Source organism: Ascaphus truei, chromosome 7 (assembly GCF_040206685.1).
Source record: "Ascaphus truei isolate aAscTru1 chromosome 7, aAscTru1.hap1, whole genome shotgun sequence".
NCBI classification, from domain to species: Eukaryota; Metazoa; Chordata; class Amphibia; order Anura; family Ascaphidae; genus Ascaphus; species Ascaphus truei.
Window position 1 is genome coordinate 52,629,851 of NC_134489.1, and position 22,863 is coordinate 52,652,713.

Genomic DNA, 22,863 nt, shown 5'->3' on the forward strand with positions numbered 1-22,863 from the left:
CTCCAAGGATTAAACTTTCTCTCCAGAATTGCTTCACTAAAATAGGAAGTTGCAGACTCTCTCTAAAATGAATTAATTTTCTGTGTGTGGAATTTGAATATATATATAAAAAACAGTGGTCAATTCTAATGCTGCAATGCATTATTTTGCTGGTGGCAAAAATAAGTGTAACAAAAAAAAGGGGGAACTAAAATACAGGAATTAGAAAGCGCACAAACTTTCGAAAACACCATAAATCGCTGAATAAAGAAAACGTTACTGAACAAAAAGGTCACAAGACAAGTTTCTTGAATAAAGTGTATTATTTTTTCTGTTCAAGGCGAAAGCTCTGGATTAAGAACACAATATAAAAATAGAGGGTGCAAATGTGACAGTCCTACAAAGTGGATACCCAGCTGTAATCTGTTTTTCGTATCCTTCTCAGTTCTTTTTCTTGGGATTTGGGCAATTTGCAGGGGGTCTCGGCTGGAAATGCGGTGGGGAGGGTCTCCTGGTCCTTTTTAGTTTCTGCGACTTCTTCAGAGTCGGATTTGTCGCTTTCCATTTCCACATCTTTGTTGACATCCTCGATTCTGTGGGAATTAATGGGGGGAGAGAAAAGTAAGATGCTACCTGCCACATTAACTACTTTCTAGTGCCATTTGCCCAAACTGTACAGCTGGTGAACCATCCATTTAGGGTTGTATTTAGTAAGCGGTGCCACACCATAAGTTACCTTCCAGCCTGGCTTAGTAAATATGGCCCTTTATGGCCTATTGACTTGAATGAGACTAATGTATCTTCAAGAATGGAAGGTGTCTTATGAGGCACATGTTAGTAAATATAGCCCTTCACCTCTGTTGAGTGCTGGCTCCTCTGGCAAAACAAAGAATTCAAGTTCGAGCCATTATGTTAACCAGTATTTTCTACAAATTCCCAACCTGCAATACATCATGAGATGTGGAAATAGCAGTGGTAAAATACAGGTCAAGATGAACAAGGGAAGATTGAATAGTTGAACAAGCAATAAAAAGTAATCGTAGCAATTTATTAGGAAAGTCAGGTCTTTTTTGTATTTGGACATTGTTTGTTCACCAGGCGCTGTTTTTTTCTGTATAATTTATTTATTAGGACTTTAATGAGGGTTTCCAAGCGTCATACACCGATGTAGTATATTGCACCTATTAAACCAATGCATTGCGTTAACACTGGCGTGTTCTAGAACAGTAGTGCTATTGAAAACAATGCTTGAGAACGGAGCTATTTCGTACTTTATTGCATGTTAACATGGGTAATATCTGCAACATCTATCTATGTATATATGCATGCAACAACTGTAAGGCTGCAATTACACAGAGAAACAGCAACGCGTGCGTGCGCATCTGTGACATCACATTTGCGACGTCGCATAGCGATATGTGCAGAAGCACATTCTTCTGTAAGCACGACTGCAGGGGAGACAAGGCTGACCTCTGTTCTTTGATTGGATGGCTGCGTCATTTGACGCGGCCGTCGCAACCAGAAAACAAATTTGGAAAACTCTTCAACTGTCTCCCGCATTGCAGTATCAAGCAGCGCGACAGTCACGGTAGCTGTAAGCACTTTGCGGGGACGCATACTCTTTGTTTTGGCTCTGCGCAGCGTCCCTCAGGGCAATGCTGCGTGAGTTTTTTGGTATAATCACAGCATAAAGAGCAGAAGAGATGACTTGCAACACATCACTGAATAGGAATTAATTCAATAAAAACGTTGATAAATAAAATTACCTATGGCTCTTTTTTGAGATCAGTAAGGAATTGACAAACACCGTGCACAAGACAGAAGCGGGTGGCAAAACGTGAGCCGGCGTATGAAGAAGCTGCAAAGATAAAATAGATTATTATTCCCAATACACATGTACTGCAGTCAGCAATACCCCTTATTTGGCCCTTTACAGATAGCAGGAGTTGGAAATCACATAAGCGTATTCTTCATAAATGCTGACAGCTATTGTGCAGATACCCTGTCTACCTACTTACCCATGGACGCACCAGGACAAAGAGATTTTCATCTGAACTGTCTATCAAAGTAGATTTCTACTTTCTATCCCTCAAAGTTGTACATTCGACTGATATTATCTAAGCAGCGATACCCATGAGGACTCCTCGTACAGAAACTAAATTCCCAGCATACATGCCAGTGCTAGCACTAGTAATACCAGAATTACAACTCCCAGGATCCTGCACTACAGAAACAATGCAGAGTCTCTGCAAGGGACAGGCACAGAGCAGTTTGGGGACCTGTGTTTTGAGAACCGCTGATCTAAAGAAAAACCTTTACGAGGTCTGAATACAACATCTTTGAATAACTAGGGGGTTGGCTTATCGAATTGTCTTTACAAACTTCACAATATTGATCATTCCTGGTGGAATACTGTACTACTTGACATTTTTCAGTGGCATTGATCGTAGACTATTACTGCACACCGTTTACTAGTTAACATGTCCCTGCACAATACATGCGGGAGATTGTTCACCCACTGCAAACTTTCAGTTATCTTGTGGGCTGTTCAAGCATGGTAACGGTCCTCTAGCTGTATGGTCTACTTATTCCCATGAGTAAAACCAGGATTTACAATCCAATACAATTACAATACAAATAAAGACTTCTATCCCCATTAAAAATAAAAACAGCATTTCCAAGAAGTATCATTGTGGGGGACAGATGGAGTATTTTGTTTATACTACAAGAACCAGAGGGTTCCTCAGATATTATCTTTGGCTCTCCCATGACCTCCGAAAAACAACTAGTTCTTGCAATATGAAAAAAATAATACAAATAAATGCCCAGTGGCCAAAGAGGGCTACATCGGGGAGGTCACTGCTTTCTATTGGAGACCTGCGGCCGTATTTATAGATTGGGGGGAGCCATGTCAGTAACAAAAGAAAAAAAATTACGGACACAAATGGGAACTGCTGTTTTAACACTTACCTCTTTGATTGCAACCGTCCCGTGATCTTTGTGGCTACTGGGGGCCGATTTCCCCGACTTCCCATCATGCTCCTGCTGCCGTTTCTTTCCCAGCAGTACGTAAAAAGGTGTGACTGGCAAGCTCTCTTCCACTGCCAACTGAAACGCCAAAAAAAAGTCAGAAACAAATAAATACCCTTAAGCAATATGCCGGATTTATTTGGGGTAAATGTAATATCTGCACGACAATCGTTTTCTTTACTAAAAATAATAATTAAAAAACAAAAAAAAAAGATCCTGTGGAATTACACCCTTTTTTCTCAGGGCTGGGTTCAAAGTGCAGTACACTCTGGCACTCGAGGGGTTAAGGAGCATTGGAAGTGCCGTGCAACATTCACATATATTAGTTGGAAATCTGCAGAGTTGCTTTCTCACTCTTCCTCGTTTTTGTGGCTGCGTATGACTTGCTAAATTACTTCCATGTATTTTCAGGACTTGTTTGCCAGTGCACAGTTCTTGTTTATGAATTTCAGATAAAGCGACCCCCAGTCCTTCTAATACTGAAACACACATTCACCGCAGAAAATATGGTGCACGTCAACTTCTTTTACTATTGCAGCTACAATTTTTATTGCTGCTTTAAGAAAATAAAAATATAGAATCTATTTACTAATCACTGCCTTAAAAGGCTGACAATTTAATGTTGGTGCCCAGTGTCATTTGTATTGTATTGTACAGGAGGGCCCGGGCATGCGGCGGCTTCAGTTCTAAGGGCCCGCCGCACAGTGAAAATCGGCGGAAAGCGGAAATTTTTGGCGTGTGCGCATGCGCAGACCGGCAATTCCCCCTTCTGCGCGTGCGCAACCTCCGTTCGGCACCTGCCCATTCTGCGCATGCGCGACCTCGGAATTCCCCGTTTTGGGCATGCGCAGATATGACGGCCCCTTCTCGGTACCCCCGTATCGCCGAAAAGCAGGGCCTTGCTGTGTCTTTATTTATATAGCGCCATTAATGTACATAGCGCTTCACAGTAGTAATACACCTGACAACCATAAATAACAAATAATACAAATAACAGATCATGGGAATATGTACGTCAGACATAAAAGTAACATTTTGGAAGAGGAGTCCCTGCTCTGAAGAGCTTACAATCTAATTAGTAGGTAGGAAGAACATACAGAGACAGTAGGAGGTCATTCTAGTAAGTGCGTCTGGAGGGGGCCAAGTTTATGTATCGTACATTTTGAATGCGAGAGGAGAATGTGAGAGGTGTCGAGTGTGACCCCTAGGCAGCGTGCTTGGGCTACTGGGTGAATGATAGTACTTCCAACAGTAATGTGGAAGGAGATAACAGGGCCATGTTTGGGAGGAAGTATGACGAGCTCTGTTTTTGCCATGTTAAGTTTAAGTCGGCGGAGGGCCATCCAGGATAATATCGCAGAGACACATTATGAGAATCAGACCAGGTTCGCTGACTTATAAAAAGTGCAATTCCAAGAAGCCGGCCAAAAAACAACCACCGCTGGTCAACAATTTAACAATCTAATTACTTGAATTAATCTAACTGTGCTAAAAGCAAATATTTGGATAATGTTGCTTCTTTAGAAATTTATTACAAATTACATTTACTAGGAGTTCCGAATTGGGGAGAATTTGTCAATTGAGTGTTTCCTCTACCGTTAGCTCAGTCTGCCATAATCAGAGGTACAAACATAAGAAATGTTTATCGCTCTCCATAATTACCTCTAATAACATAAAAACCTATGGTGCATAGGGAATAGGATATACATGAACACAGAAACTAGTCAGGATCATGCCATAAATCAGAGCCAATAAAGATACGCGGGATTTCACACAAAAGAGCAGTCCGAGGAAATCAAACCCCTTCCAAGTCACAGCTCGATAGGTTTACAAACTTTAAAAATGGACTGAAATATACTTATCTGTTAGATATTGGTTTAAACAAAATAAACCCCAAAAAAACTTATCAATCACCCAGATTTAAGGCGTAAACATCCCCACTGCCATTAGCACACTTTGGTCCTACAAAGGATTCACCATTTGAGTGCCGGTGATAGACCCTCTTCCCGATAGACCACAGGAAACGAGCAATAAGATTATGAAGTAGCCAGACCCCATGACTTAGTAGCGGAGTTGAAAGGTGGAAACATCGCCACTACACCATATCCTCCCACCTGCACTGAACCTATTTTTTATATTTCCTGTTCCTATTAAAACCAGGTGTACCCATCGGACCCCTTTCTGCATGTGTGCGAGAGCCTCTCCCCCATTTGTTCAAGCTAGGAACCATCAGCTAATTACAGCCTTTTGAAGATCAATGACTGATTTGATAGATCAGCAGGTTACAGGGGATTTATCACTACTTCTATTTTATGTACTGTATGTATTGGGGTCGCAATAAAGTGGTAACAACTGATCCACTCAACACCTCAACCGTTTTAAATATTTTGTTTTCACTATGCAAAATAATTCTGTAAATATCGTCTCCCAATTATTATAGAATACAAGCTATTTTCTTGGTAGGGGCCGAGATGTGAAAAGAATGTTGCAGTGATAGTTATGCTAAAAAAGGGATTTCTGTACATTCATATTTAGACTCCTATTCAATACGTTGTGAAGGCATCTTCCCCCAGTGCTTGAGAAGAGTGCTGCTCCTTTCAAAAATTCTGCAGGAACACATTGCATGCTTTCCTATTCATAGAAATTAAACTCAATTACAAGTTGACATTTCTTAGGGGCCTCTGAAAGGGGATGTGTTAGACATTCATGTGTTTTCTTTTCCCTTAGCCTACCAGTTCCTTATCAGGGAGCCGATAAAGAGAAGGGCTCTGCCTGCGCAAACTCTTGTTGAACACACAATGACATCAGATAAAAGGGGAGCAGCCAGAGTAAAGCAAACCCCTCTTAGGCCGAGATGAGACAGGATGCTACGCAACGTGCGCGCGCACGACCGTCACTCTGAGGTTAGTGGATGACAGTTGTCACACTAGAAACTGCTTGTGACGGCAAATTACAGCGTTGACGCTGCGACATTTTGCCACCACAACCGAAATTTGGGGCTGCAGATGCGTCACATGAGCTGTTTCAGACAATAAAGGCAAACCAGCTCGGTGACGTCTTCGTTACACCCCCGCCACGCACCCAAACGCTACGACCCAACTACTGCAGTTTGAGCACAGATCGCTGGGTTGCAGGAGCGCGCGGCGGAGGCGAGCACGCAAGCGCATGGACGTAGCAGCCAGTCTGAGCTCGGCCTTAAGTTGCAGCTTAGCATGTTTACCAACAAACTTTAATTCATGATTTCAAATACTTTTAGGTGTCCGATTTGGATAAAAAGGGCAATCACCCAGAGGTAACCCCTTAAACATGTCACTGCCATTAGTACACATCAGTTCTTGGAGGGATTGCCCCTTTCAGGCGACTAGAAAAGAAAAAAAACTAAAAAAAAAAAAGGTCTCCTTAAACCAGAAAATTATTTCCAAAATGATTTGTTTTGTTCTGCTGTATCCTGAGAGTTACCACTGAATTTACTAACCGTCTTAATAAAAACAAGTAGGTGACACCTGCGCCATAAAGATATATTGAATAGCTTTTCTGCTCCATTTCTGGCCCATAAGCAAGATTCAAAAATGTACAATGACAAACTCCATATATAAGTTATACAGCTTTCGGGAGACGTCTGTTCTAGAATCTAACTGAAATTATGAAATAGTACTGTAGTGTTTTACAAAAGTGCAGAGATCGGGCCTCATTATAAAGCATCCCTTTGACAAATAACGAAAGCAGACCTGGAAAGAAAAATTATGTACCATCGAGATTTTAACTGAAATGCAAATTGCTGGAGGATTTGAATTTGGATTTTTGAGGATCAAAAGGGGAGAAGTAGAGACTGTTTCTAAGAGGAAAAATATTTTTTTTTTATAAACTATGGGGCAATGGAGCTTAAAACAGTTCAGCCTTGGCAAGCAGTCTCTGGCTTTCTGCCTGCCTTAGCAGCAAAACTTGTTTATGACAGCGGAAAAATTAGCTTAGGTGAAGGTTCAACAGCACATTTCACACGTCCCTGAGCTTCTGACAAAGGCAGTGCACCTTACCTGCTTGCTTAAAGGTGTGAGTCTCTCTTCTGGGGATTTTGTGCTAAATGTCATCAGGTCCTGCAAGGCAAGGTATCACAACAGTCAACAATTGCTCACAGTTTATTATAAGCACCAGGTTTAATAGCTACATTAGTCTGACAAATCAATGAAGGATTTCACGGCGTAGTTACCACTGTATGAGAATAACGTTGAGCTTGCCCAACGCGCTGGGAATGGTCTAGTTGTGCAAATATTTAAAGAAAAAAAAAAAAAAAAACTTAAAAGGTTTAGCCTAGGGCGCCAAAATCATTAATCCACACACCATAGGTTGGTTTTGACAGACATTCCTGCATCCGTTACATTTTTTTGTTTTATACCCGGTTTGATATATTAGCTAAAATTAGCTTTAAAAATAAATAAATAAATAAATCAAGCGTTTAATGATTTTCTGCATAGCGGCAAATAAGACTCAAAACAGGATAACCCCAAATCATAATACAAATTTTCCAAAAATGAAACACCCTTCACCCCCATAGATTGCAGAATCGCTATGCACGTTTCGCTTCTTGCGAACCATGGGGAAAACATTGAAGTGATACGTTTTGAGTGTTGTCGGAGTATAAAGGCTTTTCCACCAAGCTAACCTACCATGGGCGAGATGACCGCTCACTAGAAGCTCGAGTCTACAGTAAATCTTGGAACTCCAAACAATGTATCAATTTGTCACCCTATGTCAATAAAATAAAGAGGGGCTCAGTGATAACATCTCTGCATTTGAAGTAGCCCGGTGTAGAACCCCATTGTCAGTCCCTTACGATTTCCACATGCCTCAAGCAAAATATCAGAATATATTAGAAGATGAGCAATATGAATTGCTCCATTAAATGCATTAATGGAGGTGTTTAATTCGTACATGTCACAGCCTTTCCCCTACTTCCAACGCATACTTAGAATCCCTTACCCTCTATGGAAGACACAGCCAGAAATCCTTACTTTCATTAGGGAAGTGGTTTTCAACCTTTTTTTTGGTTAAAGAACCCTACAATTATATTGTGAAATTCTGCCGGAAACTCCAACCCTCTCCAATAGCGTGTTTGAGATCACATGCATTGTGAGGAGCCCAAACCCTCTATGGCGGCCCGTCCGAGATCACATGCATTGTACATTTTTTTGTATTTAGTACAATTTTCAAAATGACCTGAAAATCCTTGAGGGATGCCTGCAGAACCCTGGTTGAAAAACACTGCATTAGGGACTTAAGAGCAGGACATTGTTGCAGTTAATGTGTAAACCCAAGATAAATTATTTGACAAATGTATAAGTTATACCTAAATTTATTGCCTCACCCCTCTCTCACGATACATTTAGTGCTCATGTCAAATTATCCATTATACTGTACTGCCTTAATTTCTTTTTGCCTGATTTAATTGGTTTCTATTAAACAAGATATAGATATAGAGATAAATATCTATGTTTTGTTTCTTCTACAGACAGTGTACATATAATGTTCCTGGCACAATAAGTCCCCGGCCCATAGAGATTACAATCTACTTTTAGTGACCAAGGCACAGGGTGATAAAAGTGACAAGGAGCCGACAATGGGATTCAGAGTTGGTTCACCCACTTCAAAGGCAGTGACATTACCAGTGAGCTACGAATAATATCTGGAGCATTCGCTTTATTATTTCAATAGTGATAAGTTGATGAAAGCAGAAATGCTGGACTGCATCTTTAAGCACTTGGCTGCCACAGCGACCTACACAGTGTTCCCAGACCCTCAGTCAGCAAGATGGTTAAACAAGCCGTTGACAAAGCACCCATGTTAGGTGCGAAACGCGTCTGAGGCTTTTCTTGCCTTCTACATATGGCTGTGGCCGAATAAAGTTATATTTTCCATTCATTTTTGTCTAGTCTGGCTGCCTTTTCTAGCTGCTGTGCTCCCTTCGCTCCATTTATGTCCTGTATTTAAGGCTATAAAGTACAGCAAATACAAATGGCACTTGTGACCACTTTCATTTCTCAGACAGGTCCATAGCCTTCCCCATTATCTCTTTGCATGCAATCCTTCCACTGCAGCTAGGGATTCTGGGTAATAACAAGCACAAATGAGCACTCACAATGTGTCACTTTCTGCTTCTAAAGAAGTGGTATGTTTATTTGCTGTACACCACCAGTGGTTCTCAACTCCAGTCCTCAAGGAGCACTAACAGTCCAGGTTTTAAGGATACCCCTGCTTGAGCACAGGTGGTTCAGTCAAAATGATTGGGCCATCTGTGCCAATGGGAGGATATCCTTAAAGCCTGCATTGTTAACGGTCCTTGAGGACTGCAGTTGGGAACCTCTGCTGTACACTGTACGGTTTTTGTCACTTTTTTTCTCACCATGACGTTCTCTGTGTTTAATAATATGAAGGCTCATCTTAAGTCGAATTACCTGGGTATCAGTGAGGAAATAAAGCTGAGATCTGTTCAGCCACTGGTGGCTTTCTGAAGGTAGGATTTCTGGTACGTCCCTTGGCACAAATACAGCCCATTCCACCTTCCCCCTGCAGACATCCTTATGAACATAAAATGGCCGCGGCTCATCGGGTTTGAAAACCAACACTGAAAGCACATGGCAGACATTATTTAGGATGCATGTAAGAATGTGCAGCTAATCTCTCCATTAAATAGAAACTACAGCCATGATAAAGTTATACATCACATTATACTTGCATGATAATGTTAAATATATATTACAAATTAAATGACAAGATCAACTAACACGCGTTCAGAAACACTTACCCTCTTATTTTTGTCCTTAGTCATGAGACTTTTAGACATTGTACAAACAAAAAAAAGAAGATTAGATGCCAGCAACCTGGTATGACCAGCACAAGGGTCTGATAAAGCAAAAGCAAAGATACAACACTAAATATGGTGCTAAAACGTTCAATATCCTGGTCAAGATAGGCAAGTACACTAAAAAACAAAAGCCAAGCACACCACCATAACTACTAACCTTTTGACTTTAAGTCATTTTTTACCTTGATGAAGGTGAGATAACCGAAAGGTTGGATTTTGCAATGACTTTTTTCAAGTCATTAAAATGGCTGACATGACCATTCTACGTACAGACATGGAGCACTCTGATTGGCTCAGGCTGTTGTCATGGGTACACTGATCCCACCGGTCCTCTCTGAACACATCCCAGCAGCAATTCCCCCTACACTTGTTACCCTCTCTGCACTGAAAATGTGTTTTGTTGGTTGCCCTGAAGAGTTAAAAGGGATTGCATTTAACATTTCAATCAGTACAGAGATTCCTTTTTTTACACTTCGAGGCTGCATTAACTAAAAATAAAAGGGTATTTCAGCTATAGACAGGGCACTGCATACTTACAGTTTGAGCTTCCAGAGACCGCAACAATATTTTCTGAAAGGGGATCAGGCTGCAGAATTACAGCATCGAGCTTGGCCTTCCACGTCACTGTAATAGGGAGAGCACTTTATATAGGGCCACACACATACTGTAGGACCGCACCTTTAAAGAAACATGAGCATGGACACAGAATCTGAATCTATATACAAATTCCATCAAATAACATTTTGTACAATTACTGTAGGTCAAGGAAGATGTACATATTTTGTATCTCATCCCGGAGAACAGCGGCCTGATAATTGCTGCAGATTAAGGCGATGAAATCCTGACACTTTCAGGTCTAAAATCAGCAAAAATAATGTTTTTGTAAGATAGCGTCGACAATGTATGCTGCGCTGCACTTCGGTTGTGCTTCATCGTGCTGCAAAATTCTAATTTTACTGCTCGAGACACACAGCGAGATGGAACTTTCTTGCCCAACATCACAAGATCTGACACTGGAAGTTTAACTGGGTTTAGCCACTTCAAAAAAGGTATATATATATTTTTTTCACTTTCCATTCCATAAACTTCTCCGAAGGGATAGATGGCACCTTTGCCAGATTCAATTCATTTCAGGTTAGAAATATTGGACCAAGACGAGAAAGTGCAAAGCATCCAACTTCAGGAAACCACAAAAACAGAAAGACCACTTTTATAAAATCACGCAAGAAGCTCCGTGTTCAGCCGTTCTATAAAACCACTGGCACAGAACGAACGCCAACTAAATTATACCATAAGTCCTATTTACATACAGTAATGACCAGCCTGTAATTGAGTGCTATATGCATTATGAATGAATCAGTGTTAGCAATGCCACTCCCCAAGAAATAGACACGTGTATGTATTCCGTTTGGTCATCCTTAAAGCCAGCTGTTGTAACACAGAGTGGTTAAGTTCTGCAGAGGGCATGGAAAGTTCTCGGCTGGTCAGCATCTTTGAGAAGCACCAGACAGCACATCTGGATATATCAGAGGCCAAAACAAGCATCTTTCAAGGAAACTGTCAGGTATCAAATAAGAGGGCGCTTTGTTACAGAAATCTGCAGTCCCAGTTAGCAGTAGGTCAAGGAATAGCAATAAAGGAGGTTAAGGGTAGCAGTTGAAGTGTGGATGGCAAAGAGTACCACTACTTTTTATATTTACGAATCTGAATTGCACATTTATTTATGTAACTCACCTGTGTGTTAGCATATTAATCTATACATAATTATACATTCGCGTGTGTTATCCTATTAATCTATACATTATTACACCGACAAACAGATTATGGTTACATTTTACTTTTCTTTTTTAAATGATAGTTCCTGGGATCCAGGTATTTTTTTTTAGCCATCATTTCAATCATCACAAATTACTACATTTACTAATATATATTTAAAACATTTTTTTACTATACATCTAACAAGAACTTGAATCATCAAGAAAACAACGTGTTTTATACACATTTAGCTATATAGCTATGATTATGAACTACTCGTGCAAGATTTGTTGCTGTTGATAAAAAGATCACACAGATTAATAACGTATTTGGCACTTCTAAAATAGATACTAATAAAGTATAGAAGAAAATAACATTAGTAAACCATAAATGGTGAACACATCGGGACAGATAAAATAGATGCGTAACTAAGAAAAAGCATTAATTGATTGCACCAAAAAAATTGGATATGGTCCGAAGGACAGGTCACAAATTTTTATTTTTATTTTTGCGGAGAAAATGTTTTTGGGGTCACAGCCCCTTCATCAGGTTTGTGATGACTGTGCAAACAAGTGACTAAAGTACATTTAAATACCCACACCCTGGGTGCAATCAACTAAATGCTTTTGATCATGTAAATTGGGACGTGAAGGAGTCCAATCTTGTTGACTTGCACCGCATACTCACGCAAGACTCAATTTTGTATTAACTCATGGTGAGCCCCACTTGTAATTTTATAAATAAGTACCGGATTGGCCCGAATATAGTGTTGTGTTTTTTTCCTACAAATGTCCTTCCACAAACTGTACTCGTATTATATGCTCAGTCTAACACCTTTTATTTTTCATGTAGAACACCTTCAAAACTTTAGTGTCGTATTAAAGTATGTGTGAGGCTGTATTATATTCGGGCCAATACGGTAAATAAAAAAAAATGTATTGGGTTGAGTCATGTATAGTTCGTTGGTGCACATACCATATACACTATATGTTCAATGTGAATTATCTTTAAAAGTACACATGCTGAAGGGATGTTACAATACTTTGTATTTCATTGTTTCATGTCTAATAAAACCTAGAAAATTTACAAATCCACAGTACCATTACTATTTATACACATTTAAAGTTATTTAGTTATTTTTATAAAAAGAGTTCCCGCATTCTGAGATACTTATCGGGGAAGGTGCCATCAGTAGCGTCCCCTCCATGGGTAACAAAACGGGACTTAAAATCTACTGTGTTGCACGGGCCGATAGGGATCCCCCGGGACCTTCCTCATAGCCTGGGCGAGCAACCAACTCAGTTAGTAATCAACTAACTAAATCAATTGGCTGATCTTGTATCCGTCCCTCCGTGGCTTCCATTGGTGGTCACCGGTATGACATCACGGAGGGGGCGGGGCTTATCGGCGGGGACATCCCTATATATACACACCGCCATTTAGTAAGAGGTTTTATACTCTTTGACAAAGGACAGGGAGCCCGAAATGGGTCAGAGTTGACCTCTTACAGCGCTCTGCACATACTGTGATGTGTTTTCTTCAATAAAGCCTGCATTTTTTACAATGATCCAGCCGCCACCAGACTTTTTTCAGCTCATTCCACCAGCAATGCACTGCCTGCACGCCCTTCCTATGGACCCTGCTCACCAAATCAATAACAGGAAGCAACTAACGGCACCTTTCCCAGTATCTCTCAAACCATGGGGTACCAGGAGCCAAAATCAAAGTGAATCCGCTACAGGGACCCACTGCTTCCCAGTCCCCCTAAAAAGAGCAGGGGAACTGCTCCTTTTAAATGAACAAAAACAATACTCCAATACTTCAGTTGTAAAAAAAAAAAAACAGGGTGCGAATTGCACCTTTAAGGGCTTTTCCCCTCTTCAACAATGGCCACCGGTAAGCCAAAGCATCAATCAGTAATGGCAAACAGACAGTTTCCGATCAGCGACCATTTTAAATCCCCAAAAGCGTAACTATTTTCTAAACCGGGGACGTATAATGGCCAAGAATTAAAAATAAATTTAAAAATTTAAAAAAAAAAGAAGGCAATGAAGACAAAAACCCCCCCCAAAAAAACAACCACAACAAAATAAATAAAAATAAGTATTTTCTTACATGCACAGGTGAGCAGGTTCCAGCAGCTTAAGAATCCATTGTCAGTGGAAGCGAGAAGGTATTTGGAACAGCTCATTCTTCCGAAACACAAGTTCCTGCAGGAGCAAACAAACACTCTATAAACTACACACAAATATCATGACAAAAAAATGGTGTGTTAACCGTTTATGTATTACTCCCGAGATTCATTAGTGTCTTCCCATTCACCCAGATCTCTGTTGCACCATTTGAAGGGGAAATTCTCCTGCTATTGCTTCCCGGCGACCTCGAGTTAACTGACCAGACCGCAGACTGTATCCTACCTTATTTTTCCGGGCGGCTGGCAGAAGGTATGTTTTAAGTCCCACGTGTTAAACTCCCATATAGTGACAACCTCTTCGAAGCTGACGGCCAGCAGGGAGCCATCCTCTGAGAAGCAGCAGTTAGTGGCCTTGTTCTTGTGATAGCTGCCAACATAATCACAGCTCCAGCCGCTGCTCTGCTCTACAAACAGACAAAATGATCGGTCAGTTTCTGCACTCAGCAGGATGTGAATACCTGGTAAGAGAAGGTCAGGTAACAATGATAATGCCTTAGAAGCAGGGGAACCTGGTTCGAATCACAGTGCCCGCTCTTTGTGACCTTGAACAATTCACTTAGTCTCCGTGTGCCTCATAATATGATTATTGGTTTAAAACAGACAAGGAACCCAAACTATACCAGCACTTCCCCCAACTAATGTTACCATTCTCCCCGTGTGCATTGTAAGCGGACCATTCCCCACCCCCCTTTAACAGTGCGTTGCCAACACATACACCAACCTGCAAAGAAGGGGAGAAGACGGAGGTGGGGCTGTTTAATATCCTTAATACATACCCAAGGAAAAAGTCCTAATGTGTTTTAGTTGTATGCTAATTGTATATGATAACTTTTCTGTTGGCTGCCCATGGTAACCTGATTTTACGAAATAGAGAAGATCTCTGATCTTGATTTAACAGTTTCAAGGAATACCCAGGTAGGTTCAAAGAATTACTACAAGTGGAGCAAACAAAGCCTACCAACAAATACAGAATTAAAGTGTCTAGCAGAAACAAAAAAAATGTTCTGAACAGCTGTGGTCAATGAAGTTTTAAATGGGGCTCCCTGGGACACTTCAATTTTCATCTCAAACACCTCTCTCCGACAAGTTAGACGCTCAGCAGTGAGCCCCTGCAGCCGCAATGAGAGCGGCTTTAGCAGGGGCTCGCGCACGCTTCCGCAGGCGTGCGGAAGAGTGCTGACTTTCACCCGACAGTCGGATTTTAGTTCGAGCGCTGAGTCTTCTCACGTGACTCCAAAGCAGCCAATAAGGAAGAGTTGAGTGGAGCACGGGGAGAGATGTGGACGAGGGAAGAGACGGCTGTTAGCGGGGTGGGTGAGTTGATGCCCCGCCTCCCGCCCGCCTCGCAAGCGCGCTCACCGCCTCGCCAGCCAGACAAAGGCTCCCGCTTGCGCTGGCCAGGCACAGCGTGAGCGTGCCTCAGCACGAGAGGCAGGAGTATGAACACGGCCTTAGGGCTTTCAAACCGCTGTCAGCAAATTGCCTAAAAGCTGGATGTTGGATCTCAAGTCTATTACTGAGATATATGCAACATGTATCAAAATCTGTTAATTTGGGAGGTCATCAATGATCAATGAATTGGGAGGTCACCAAATGATTATTACAATTGAAGTAGCCTTTGATAAACAGCTAGTAACTCTCCAAGCAGAGATCGCCACCTAAAGGCCAAGCTGTATACGATTTGGTTAACACAAATTTCTGGAACAATTCTGTGATACTTCACTTTTTGCATGTCATTTCCCAGAATCCCCAGCTGCAGCAGAAACATTGTATCCCAGGAGAGAATTGCGAAAAAGCAGGGCTGCAGACCTGTCTGAGACGTGAATGTGGTCACAAATGGTATTTTATTTGCTGTATGGCAGCGGGTTTTTGTCACTTTCTTACGCACCATAACTTATTTAATGTGTGGATGATGCTCCACCAATGACACGCTGTTTTAAAAGAAATTAAAATTAGTCAAGTGTTTTCTAATACCTTGTGATGCCTTTCAAAACAATGTAAAAAAAAACAACATGTAGTAGACTGTTGAATATGTGCATATTTGCACTATATAATGATACCAAGTATCATATTCCACTTCTGGCCTCAAATATACCAAAGTGGTCTGATCATAGAACCTTGGATCCACTAAAAGGATTTTACGAGAAACCTGAATGTGCTGCATTTAGCTCAGGTTTATAACGGAGCATAAAAGTCTTTGCTCACTGGAGGAAAGTTCCTGATTAGACAGGGGCAGACAATGGCTGGATTTATTGCAGGCCTCCATCAGTGGTTCTTAGTTAACGTGCTGTGAAGCAACTTCCCAGTGCTGGAGATGAGTTTGACTTCGTTCAAATGAACAGCACCAACGTTTCACCAGAATAGTTAAGCAGCTTAACAGTATATTCCCTAAAGGCAAATGTTGCTTGAAGTTTTTTTTCACTCTAGTCTATTTTGTATCCTGCTGCACAATTTAATGTAAATTGAACAACCAAAACAGCCTTGAAAAACTGCTCCCTTATGTGTATTGCATTTAAAGCAACGGACAATAATTAAAATACAAAATTCTTCAGAGTCTGAAGTGGCTTAAACAAAAATAGTAGTAGGGTGCCGATTTCAGGAGACCGGGGAAAACCTCTTTGGATCTTTGTTGACAAATTATTTAGGCTATAAAAAACAAACAAGGAGAGTCTTCCTGATTCCCATTTTCCTTACAAAGTAGGAAGGTAAGTTTAAACAAGTATTTGTACCCTGTACCATTAAGAAAATAGTGGCACTTTGTATCCCCCACATCTTTATCCATTCATGAGATCTCAATGGAAACACCTGTACAAACTTACTGTATATATCGGAACTGTCCCTTAGCACCCAAACTTTAAAGCGGCCGTCCTTCCCTGTAGTTACCAATGTAGGCGCGTCTTTCTTTGATTCTCCCCCGTCACGGAAGCATAAGGAGGTGATTTGATCCTCGTGGGGCATGCTTATGGTGGTGTTCAGAACAAAGCTTTGGAGAAGAGGAAGATGGGGTTACCAATTGTAAACTGCAGGACCCAGGAAATGTACAGAAATACCAATAGCTTTGTATCAAATCTAATAAACGTGCGGTTTTCTAGAAAGGTCGCACAGTGCTGGCACCTGTGTCACTCTGTGCCTCCGTTAATTAATAATACACTGTCAATTCTTGGGGAAAGGGCAGTAACTTCTACTATTGTCATCATTATAGAAGCATGCATAGTGGCATGTGAGTGTTTATTGGGATATAGCACCTTTCAATGTCAACTGTTTTGCACTAAAACTTTATGGTTTTGCCTGCAGCCAACTATGGCGAGGAATACTAGCAGCACATTTCAGACGACCTGGTCCGTACGAGCACCTCACACATATACATACACTTTTATACATATGTGTGTATGAGTAGATCTAAATATTTGTGACTTTTTAAAAAAAAAATTTTTTAATTCAGTGTACAGTATATGTGCATAGTAAATAATTAAACGTTTATGAAACAAAAGATTTTATTATGCTGTAAACGGTGGTCAACGCAAACTATTAATAAAAACGAGGGACAAGGTAGGTGCTAAATTACATTTCAGCAGGGGAACTTATAGACGTTCAAAACATGCCAACAAGTTGGTAACAACGTTTGGTCATATCGGGCATGACTTCAATTGCACCTTTTTTCATTTTTGGAGACCAACCTCTTATGGTAAGAAACAGTTAATAATGCAGTAACTTCTATTCACTACTTGAACAAATACATTAACTGTGTATTATTCTGCTTCCCAGGATATATGATGGGATCAAGTTATGTACTGGCACAGTTAAGGCACTTAGCTTGTTTGGCTTCCTGCAAAGAGGTTCATAAGATTATTAATAGCATCAGTCTTTATTGCTTGTTCAAACAAAATCAGTTTATGCTCATCAATTACCACCATCATATAAATTAATCTAGCACAAGCAGAGGGCTCGGTCATCTCATTAGCAGGGGATGTATAAATGTCCCAAATAACCATTAAGCATTGGATTTTGAAAGCTCGTGGTAGTTCTGAACAATAAAACAAACATTTTCAAAACACCATTAGGGCGATTAGCATGATATTTATTTTAATAAATATCTGTTCGATTTGAAAAGACATTGTCGAACATTAACTGATTTCAATTATTTTCTAATAAAATACCTTCCAAATTATTTCATAGTTGTTATAAGTGAAGTTTTTAATTGCTTTACAAAATAAAATAAAAATTGCCTATCCTTGGACATCAGAAATATGGGCAGGATTAAAATAAACGTGGCATTGAAGGGGGAAGGAAAGACCACTTTCTGTCCCTAAACCGTTAATGACACTGCCGACTGATCAATACTACAATATAAAAAAATCTCCAATATCTATCCATTATCAGGTTATCTCAATATTAATATAACAAATATTGCCCAACTCTAGCTAAGGGTCATTATTGTTGGTGGTTTGTCTTAATAAGAACTGTTAACTGATGAACCAATGATTAGACATTGTTTACAGTTACCTCTGAGACTTCTCCTCATACTCCCAGAGCTTCAGCTGCATTTCCAAGTTCGCTGCATCTCCTTGTAATTCTTCCACTGTTGCCAACCAGCTTCCCTGGCTACTGAACGTGGCTTTCACCAAGTCCATGTACTGCAGACCTGCCTGGTGGATGAATTCCTGCTGCACAATGTCCAGCTGGAGATATACAAACAGGGAGCTTATACAGTAATTTAACGGGTACAAAGACAACGGGGAAATACCTATGCAGAAACATATACATTACACAAACGTGCAGGTTGGTAAGAGCTTTTGTGGGTATGGGAAGCAGTAATGGCGAGTCCGTGATTGTTGGAAGAGAAGGTGCCTGGATTATATAGGAGGGCAAGAGCTCCATGGATAGGGGGCAATGAAGGAAAATGGTTTTAAGCGAGCGACAGCAGAAGAGTTAAAAAGGGATGAGCAGACATGACCAGAGCGCTTGAGACAAGATATTATATATTATAAGGGGCAGACGTGTGTACAGCCTTGATGGCGAGGTTATGTACAGAATAATAGCTTTACTGGTAATTTTATTAGCTTCGATATTCTTTAAAAAGTCTACAATTAATATTGCCACGCAACATGCGTGTAAGACATGTTTATGTGGGCTCAGTTTTCTGCACCAGCACTTTCTGGTCCTCTTTATCTATGGTGTGCTCATTACTATGTCACTACCCAGAAGCCTTGACTGCACTGTATGCCATGTGACAATGGCTTGAAGGTTTGGGGGACTGTGGAAAAGATGCAGATAGATTATAAGAAAACTATTAAATGTATGTAAAATTGAGACTTGAAGCAACAGGACTGGATTACAGTGACAACAGAGGTATTTGGCAACACAATATTGCTTTAAGTATAAGCAAGGAACCGTTACCACATTGATTCTTTTAATAATATTTTAACACTCTATATCATGATCTCAATTAAAAAAAAAAAAAAAACGGTTTTTGGAATTAAAATGAACTGAGCTTTCACATGAATTGCATTAGAATGGAGCATTGCAAAAGTCACAGACAGTGGAATAGGGACAAAAGTTAAGTGTACACACGGTAACAGCCCGTCTAATCAGGGCACTCCATTCCTGAAACATTTGAGGTGAAAAAGTTTGCTCAAAGGAGCATTCTGATTGGTCTGTGTCTTACCACTGACTTTAATTGTAACAATGGATTACTACATTTCTGTTTATGTAATAAGCCTGTAGACCATATATGCCAAATCTAGCTCCAAATTCTCATGAGAACTCAAAGCATTATAATTTATTTGGTGCATAAAACAAGGAACTACGCAGAGGCTGAAATAATTATTTCTCTTGGTGTGAACTTACATTAAATAGTTGCTGGTCATTCTGGAGCGAATAAAACTGGAGGTGACCAGGTTTACCATTAAGAACCAAAGCCTTACTTCTCGGATCCACAGTCAAGCCGGTCTTGACCACCTCTCCTGAAATGGAAAACAGACATAAGAACATAGGTGTGGCAATTCTTCAAGGGACAGTTTGGCAAAGCTAGTCTGCCCGTTCTCTGTGCTTTTTCTAAAATCCTGAAACCTTGATCTGCGGGCAACATGCTTTCTGGGTGTCTGAGCCTCGGGACCACTGCCAGCTTAGTGCAAAAGAGCTCACACTCCAATTTATAAAGGAAACACATGTAGAACCCATTCAATGTGCGAAGTTGCTTCATTCCTGGGAATCTGAGCTCCATTCAAATTAACGGAGGACACATCGCTTCCCAAACATGGTGAAGCTGGACCATAACATGTGGAGTAGGGACGCTAGTTCCAGGATTTCAATTTCGCAGAGAAAGGCTTCCTTTTTGCAGTTGGTTGATATATTCAATGTGTTCCATCATACATTAGTCCTTTGGTACTGGTATACATTGAAGAAACCAGAGCTAGGAGGGGACCAAAAACTATTCCTGTCTATATTTTGTTGAACATAGGGAGAGTTGCGCCTACCTGCAGCGCACTGCACTGGACAATTGGTTCGCTGACCTAGCCATATCATTGCTGCCTCCCTACACAGAGGAATACTTTGAGAACATTATAGTTTATTAACCAGCTTTACAAGTGGATAAATCCTGAACATACCTTTCACCAATCCTTGGATGATCCCTGAAACTTTTAAACTGACTTGAATGATTGAGATCTCTGTAGATGGAGAAAGAGGGAAAACATAGATCATGTCATACACCAATTTAAGGCACAGCGCCTCCGCGCGTCACACACACACACACACACACACACACACACACACACACACACACACACACACACACACACACACACACACACACACACACACACACACACACACACACACACACACACACACACACACACACACACACACACGAATATCTCTATACATACACACAAGAGATCACATACCTCGCAGAGAGGTTTGAGTTTATCAAACATTGCTCACAAAAAACACCATAAACACAATCCTATATGACTGCAGAGAAATTAGTTACTATCATGCTCCGCCTGGACTTACTGTTATCTGTATGAGAGGTGCAGTGCAGAGAGCCATCTGGGGAAGTCGAGATATGTTCAATAGCTGCTCCCAAGCGAGGCAGAAATTCCTTCTTATGTTCTGAGCCATAGGGCCACTGCACCAGCACAGATTCAACTCCCCCACTAAAGAGCTTGGTGCCTACAGGTAGGGAGGCAAACAGTCAGCAAGTTAGTACTGGAGCACACCAGCTAAAAAGCACCAACTCAATCTTTAGAAAACCAACAGCAAGGCTCGGATGCTCACAGCTTTCTTGCAAACCGTACTCTGTTTTATGTTTGTGCTTACATGTCCATGAACCAAACCATCCCAACTATTTTAATTGACGTAAAAAAACACAGATGGAATGCAAGTATAAAAAAACCCCTAACAAAATACATGGAATTGTGGCTAAATTCCCCGTAAATTAGTGATGCTACAATATGGATTGTTATTACGAGTAAAGTACAAAGAATTGTAGAGGCACACATCTTAAATGTGACCAATAAATAAAAATATAAATCCACTACAGGATGAAGGCCTCCCCCTAATGATCTTTCGGCACTGCGGCTGCAAACCTTCCTTCTCCACCTGACTCCAACAATTTTCCTAATTTCCTCATTCCATTCTTTGTTTGATCTTTGTCTTGTGATATCCCTAGGAATCTATTAGAGTACAATCTTCGTCCAACGCTGGTTACTTGTTCTTGCATCAGTCCGACCCACTGCCATTTTAATTTCTGCAACCTTTTATATGATTTAGAAACCATTAATTCTTCTTCCCGTCTCTTCGGGTAATACCCAGCATACATATATATGATATTGTGTGTTGGGTAGGGAGCGCACACACACACACACACACACTTAAAAATGTTAAAAGTGCAGTTCTTTTTTGAAAACAACATATCAATTGTCTTTCCTAGGAAGATGCAGTCACCCTTAAAGTAACCATCTTATTTATATCTTGTGAAAAATTAATATTTCAACTCTTCTCAATGAAAAACACAGAGTTCAAGCATATCAGCTACTTATGCAAACACACTGCGCTAAATACTAAAAACAGTGAATAGTGCTAATCTAATAATAACCCGAGACCAGTTCTGCAGCTTAGGAGCAGAATCCCTCTTGGGGATTGGCAGCCTAGGAAGGCTTTATGGTTCTTCGCCCACAACCAAGAGAGAAAACGTACATGGCAATAAAGAAGTCCTCCTTGCGCCAAACTCCTCCTCTGGAAACATGATGATTAGGACAATCCTTGATTCTAGTTGTCCTTAAATGCACAAAAGCAATTAACAACTATTACTGCTTCTCAGATGTAGAGTTTGGCGGGGTAATGCGTTCCCTTATAAAATGCTGTGCGCAGCACGCGCAGGCATCAAGACCAGCGTCAGTGTCCTATTAATAAGAGCAGGTTGGTACCTCTCCATCTAAGAAGTAATAAATGCTCAAAGCAATTAACAGGAGGACAACTACAATTAAGGATTGTTCTAACCACGATCATATTTCCAGAGGAATTGTATGGCGCCACGGAGGACGTCTTTATTGCTATATATCAGTGACTTATGCTTATTTGCGATGTCATTTACCTGTGGCTGAGGATTGACAAACAGGATCATCACCAAGAGACACCAAAAAAAAGGTTTTTATCACAAAACCATTTGTTTACCAGGTCCAGTGCTTTTCAAGTGTTTAAAGATTTTATTCCCCGGTATCTCCGTGCCTGTGCTCCGATCAGCTGTTTGCGGTATACATGATACTCCTGTGCTGGAGTCGTTCGTTTGGACACGCCTCCAGTGACGCCGGGAGCTCCGTTTTGAATTACTGGAACTGCGGCTTGAAACTTGGGCTATGTGAGCCCTATGGGGCGCTCGAGTGGACACGTGGCCAGCGGAGGATTCTCTGGACTGGCGATTCCTGGACCGATGGACGCAGTGCTTCTGGACCGGAGGCTGATGACCAAGGAGGCCAACCACGGAGCGAGTACACAAGTGGTAACATGTACCCCAAATATGCCCTGCTTTTCTAACGGAGTT

At 40.9% G+C, this 22,863-nt stretch overlaps 1 protein-coding gene across 1 annotated transcript in view; it reads right to left on the minus strand.

Moving 5' to 3' along the window:
* Positions 1 to 283: 283 nt before the first annotated feature.
* WDR75 (WD repeat domain 75) overlaps positions 284 to 22,863 on the minus strand; it is a 36,853-nt gene continuing 14,273 nt past the window's right edge. The window contains exons 9-21 of the mRNA XM_075608417.1: positions 20,835 to 20,993; positions 20,426 to 20,485; positions 19,665 to 19,780; positions 18,321 to 18,496; positions 16,637 to 16,800; positions 14,041 to 14,221; positions 13,739 to 13,833; positions 10,406 to 10,492; positions 9,459 to 9,628; positions 7,044 to 7,103; positions 2,950 to 3,087; positions 1,746 to 1,837; positions 284 to 572 (exon numbers count right to left, since the gene is read on the minus strand). Of these exons, the coding sequence (XP_075464532.1) occupies positions 377 to 572; positions 1,746 to 1,837; positions 2,950 to 3,087; positions 7,044 to 7,103; positions 9,459 to 9,628; positions 10,406 to 10,492; positions 13,739 to 13,833; positions 14,041 to 14,221; positions 16,637 to 16,800; positions 18,321 to 18,496; positions 19,665 to 19,780; positions 20,426 to 20,485; positions 20,835 to 20,993 (1,694 nt within the window). The 3' untranslated portion in view covers positions 284 to 376. The remainder of the gene's footprint in view (positions 573 to 1,745; positions 1,838 to 2,949; positions 3,088 to 7,043; positions 7,104 to 9,458; positions 9,629 to 10,405; positions 10,493 to 13,738; positions 13,834 to 14,040; positions 14,222 to 16,636; positions 16,801 to 18,320; positions 18,497 to 19,664; positions 19,781 to 20,425; positions 20,486 to 20,834; positions 20,994 to 22,863) is intronic.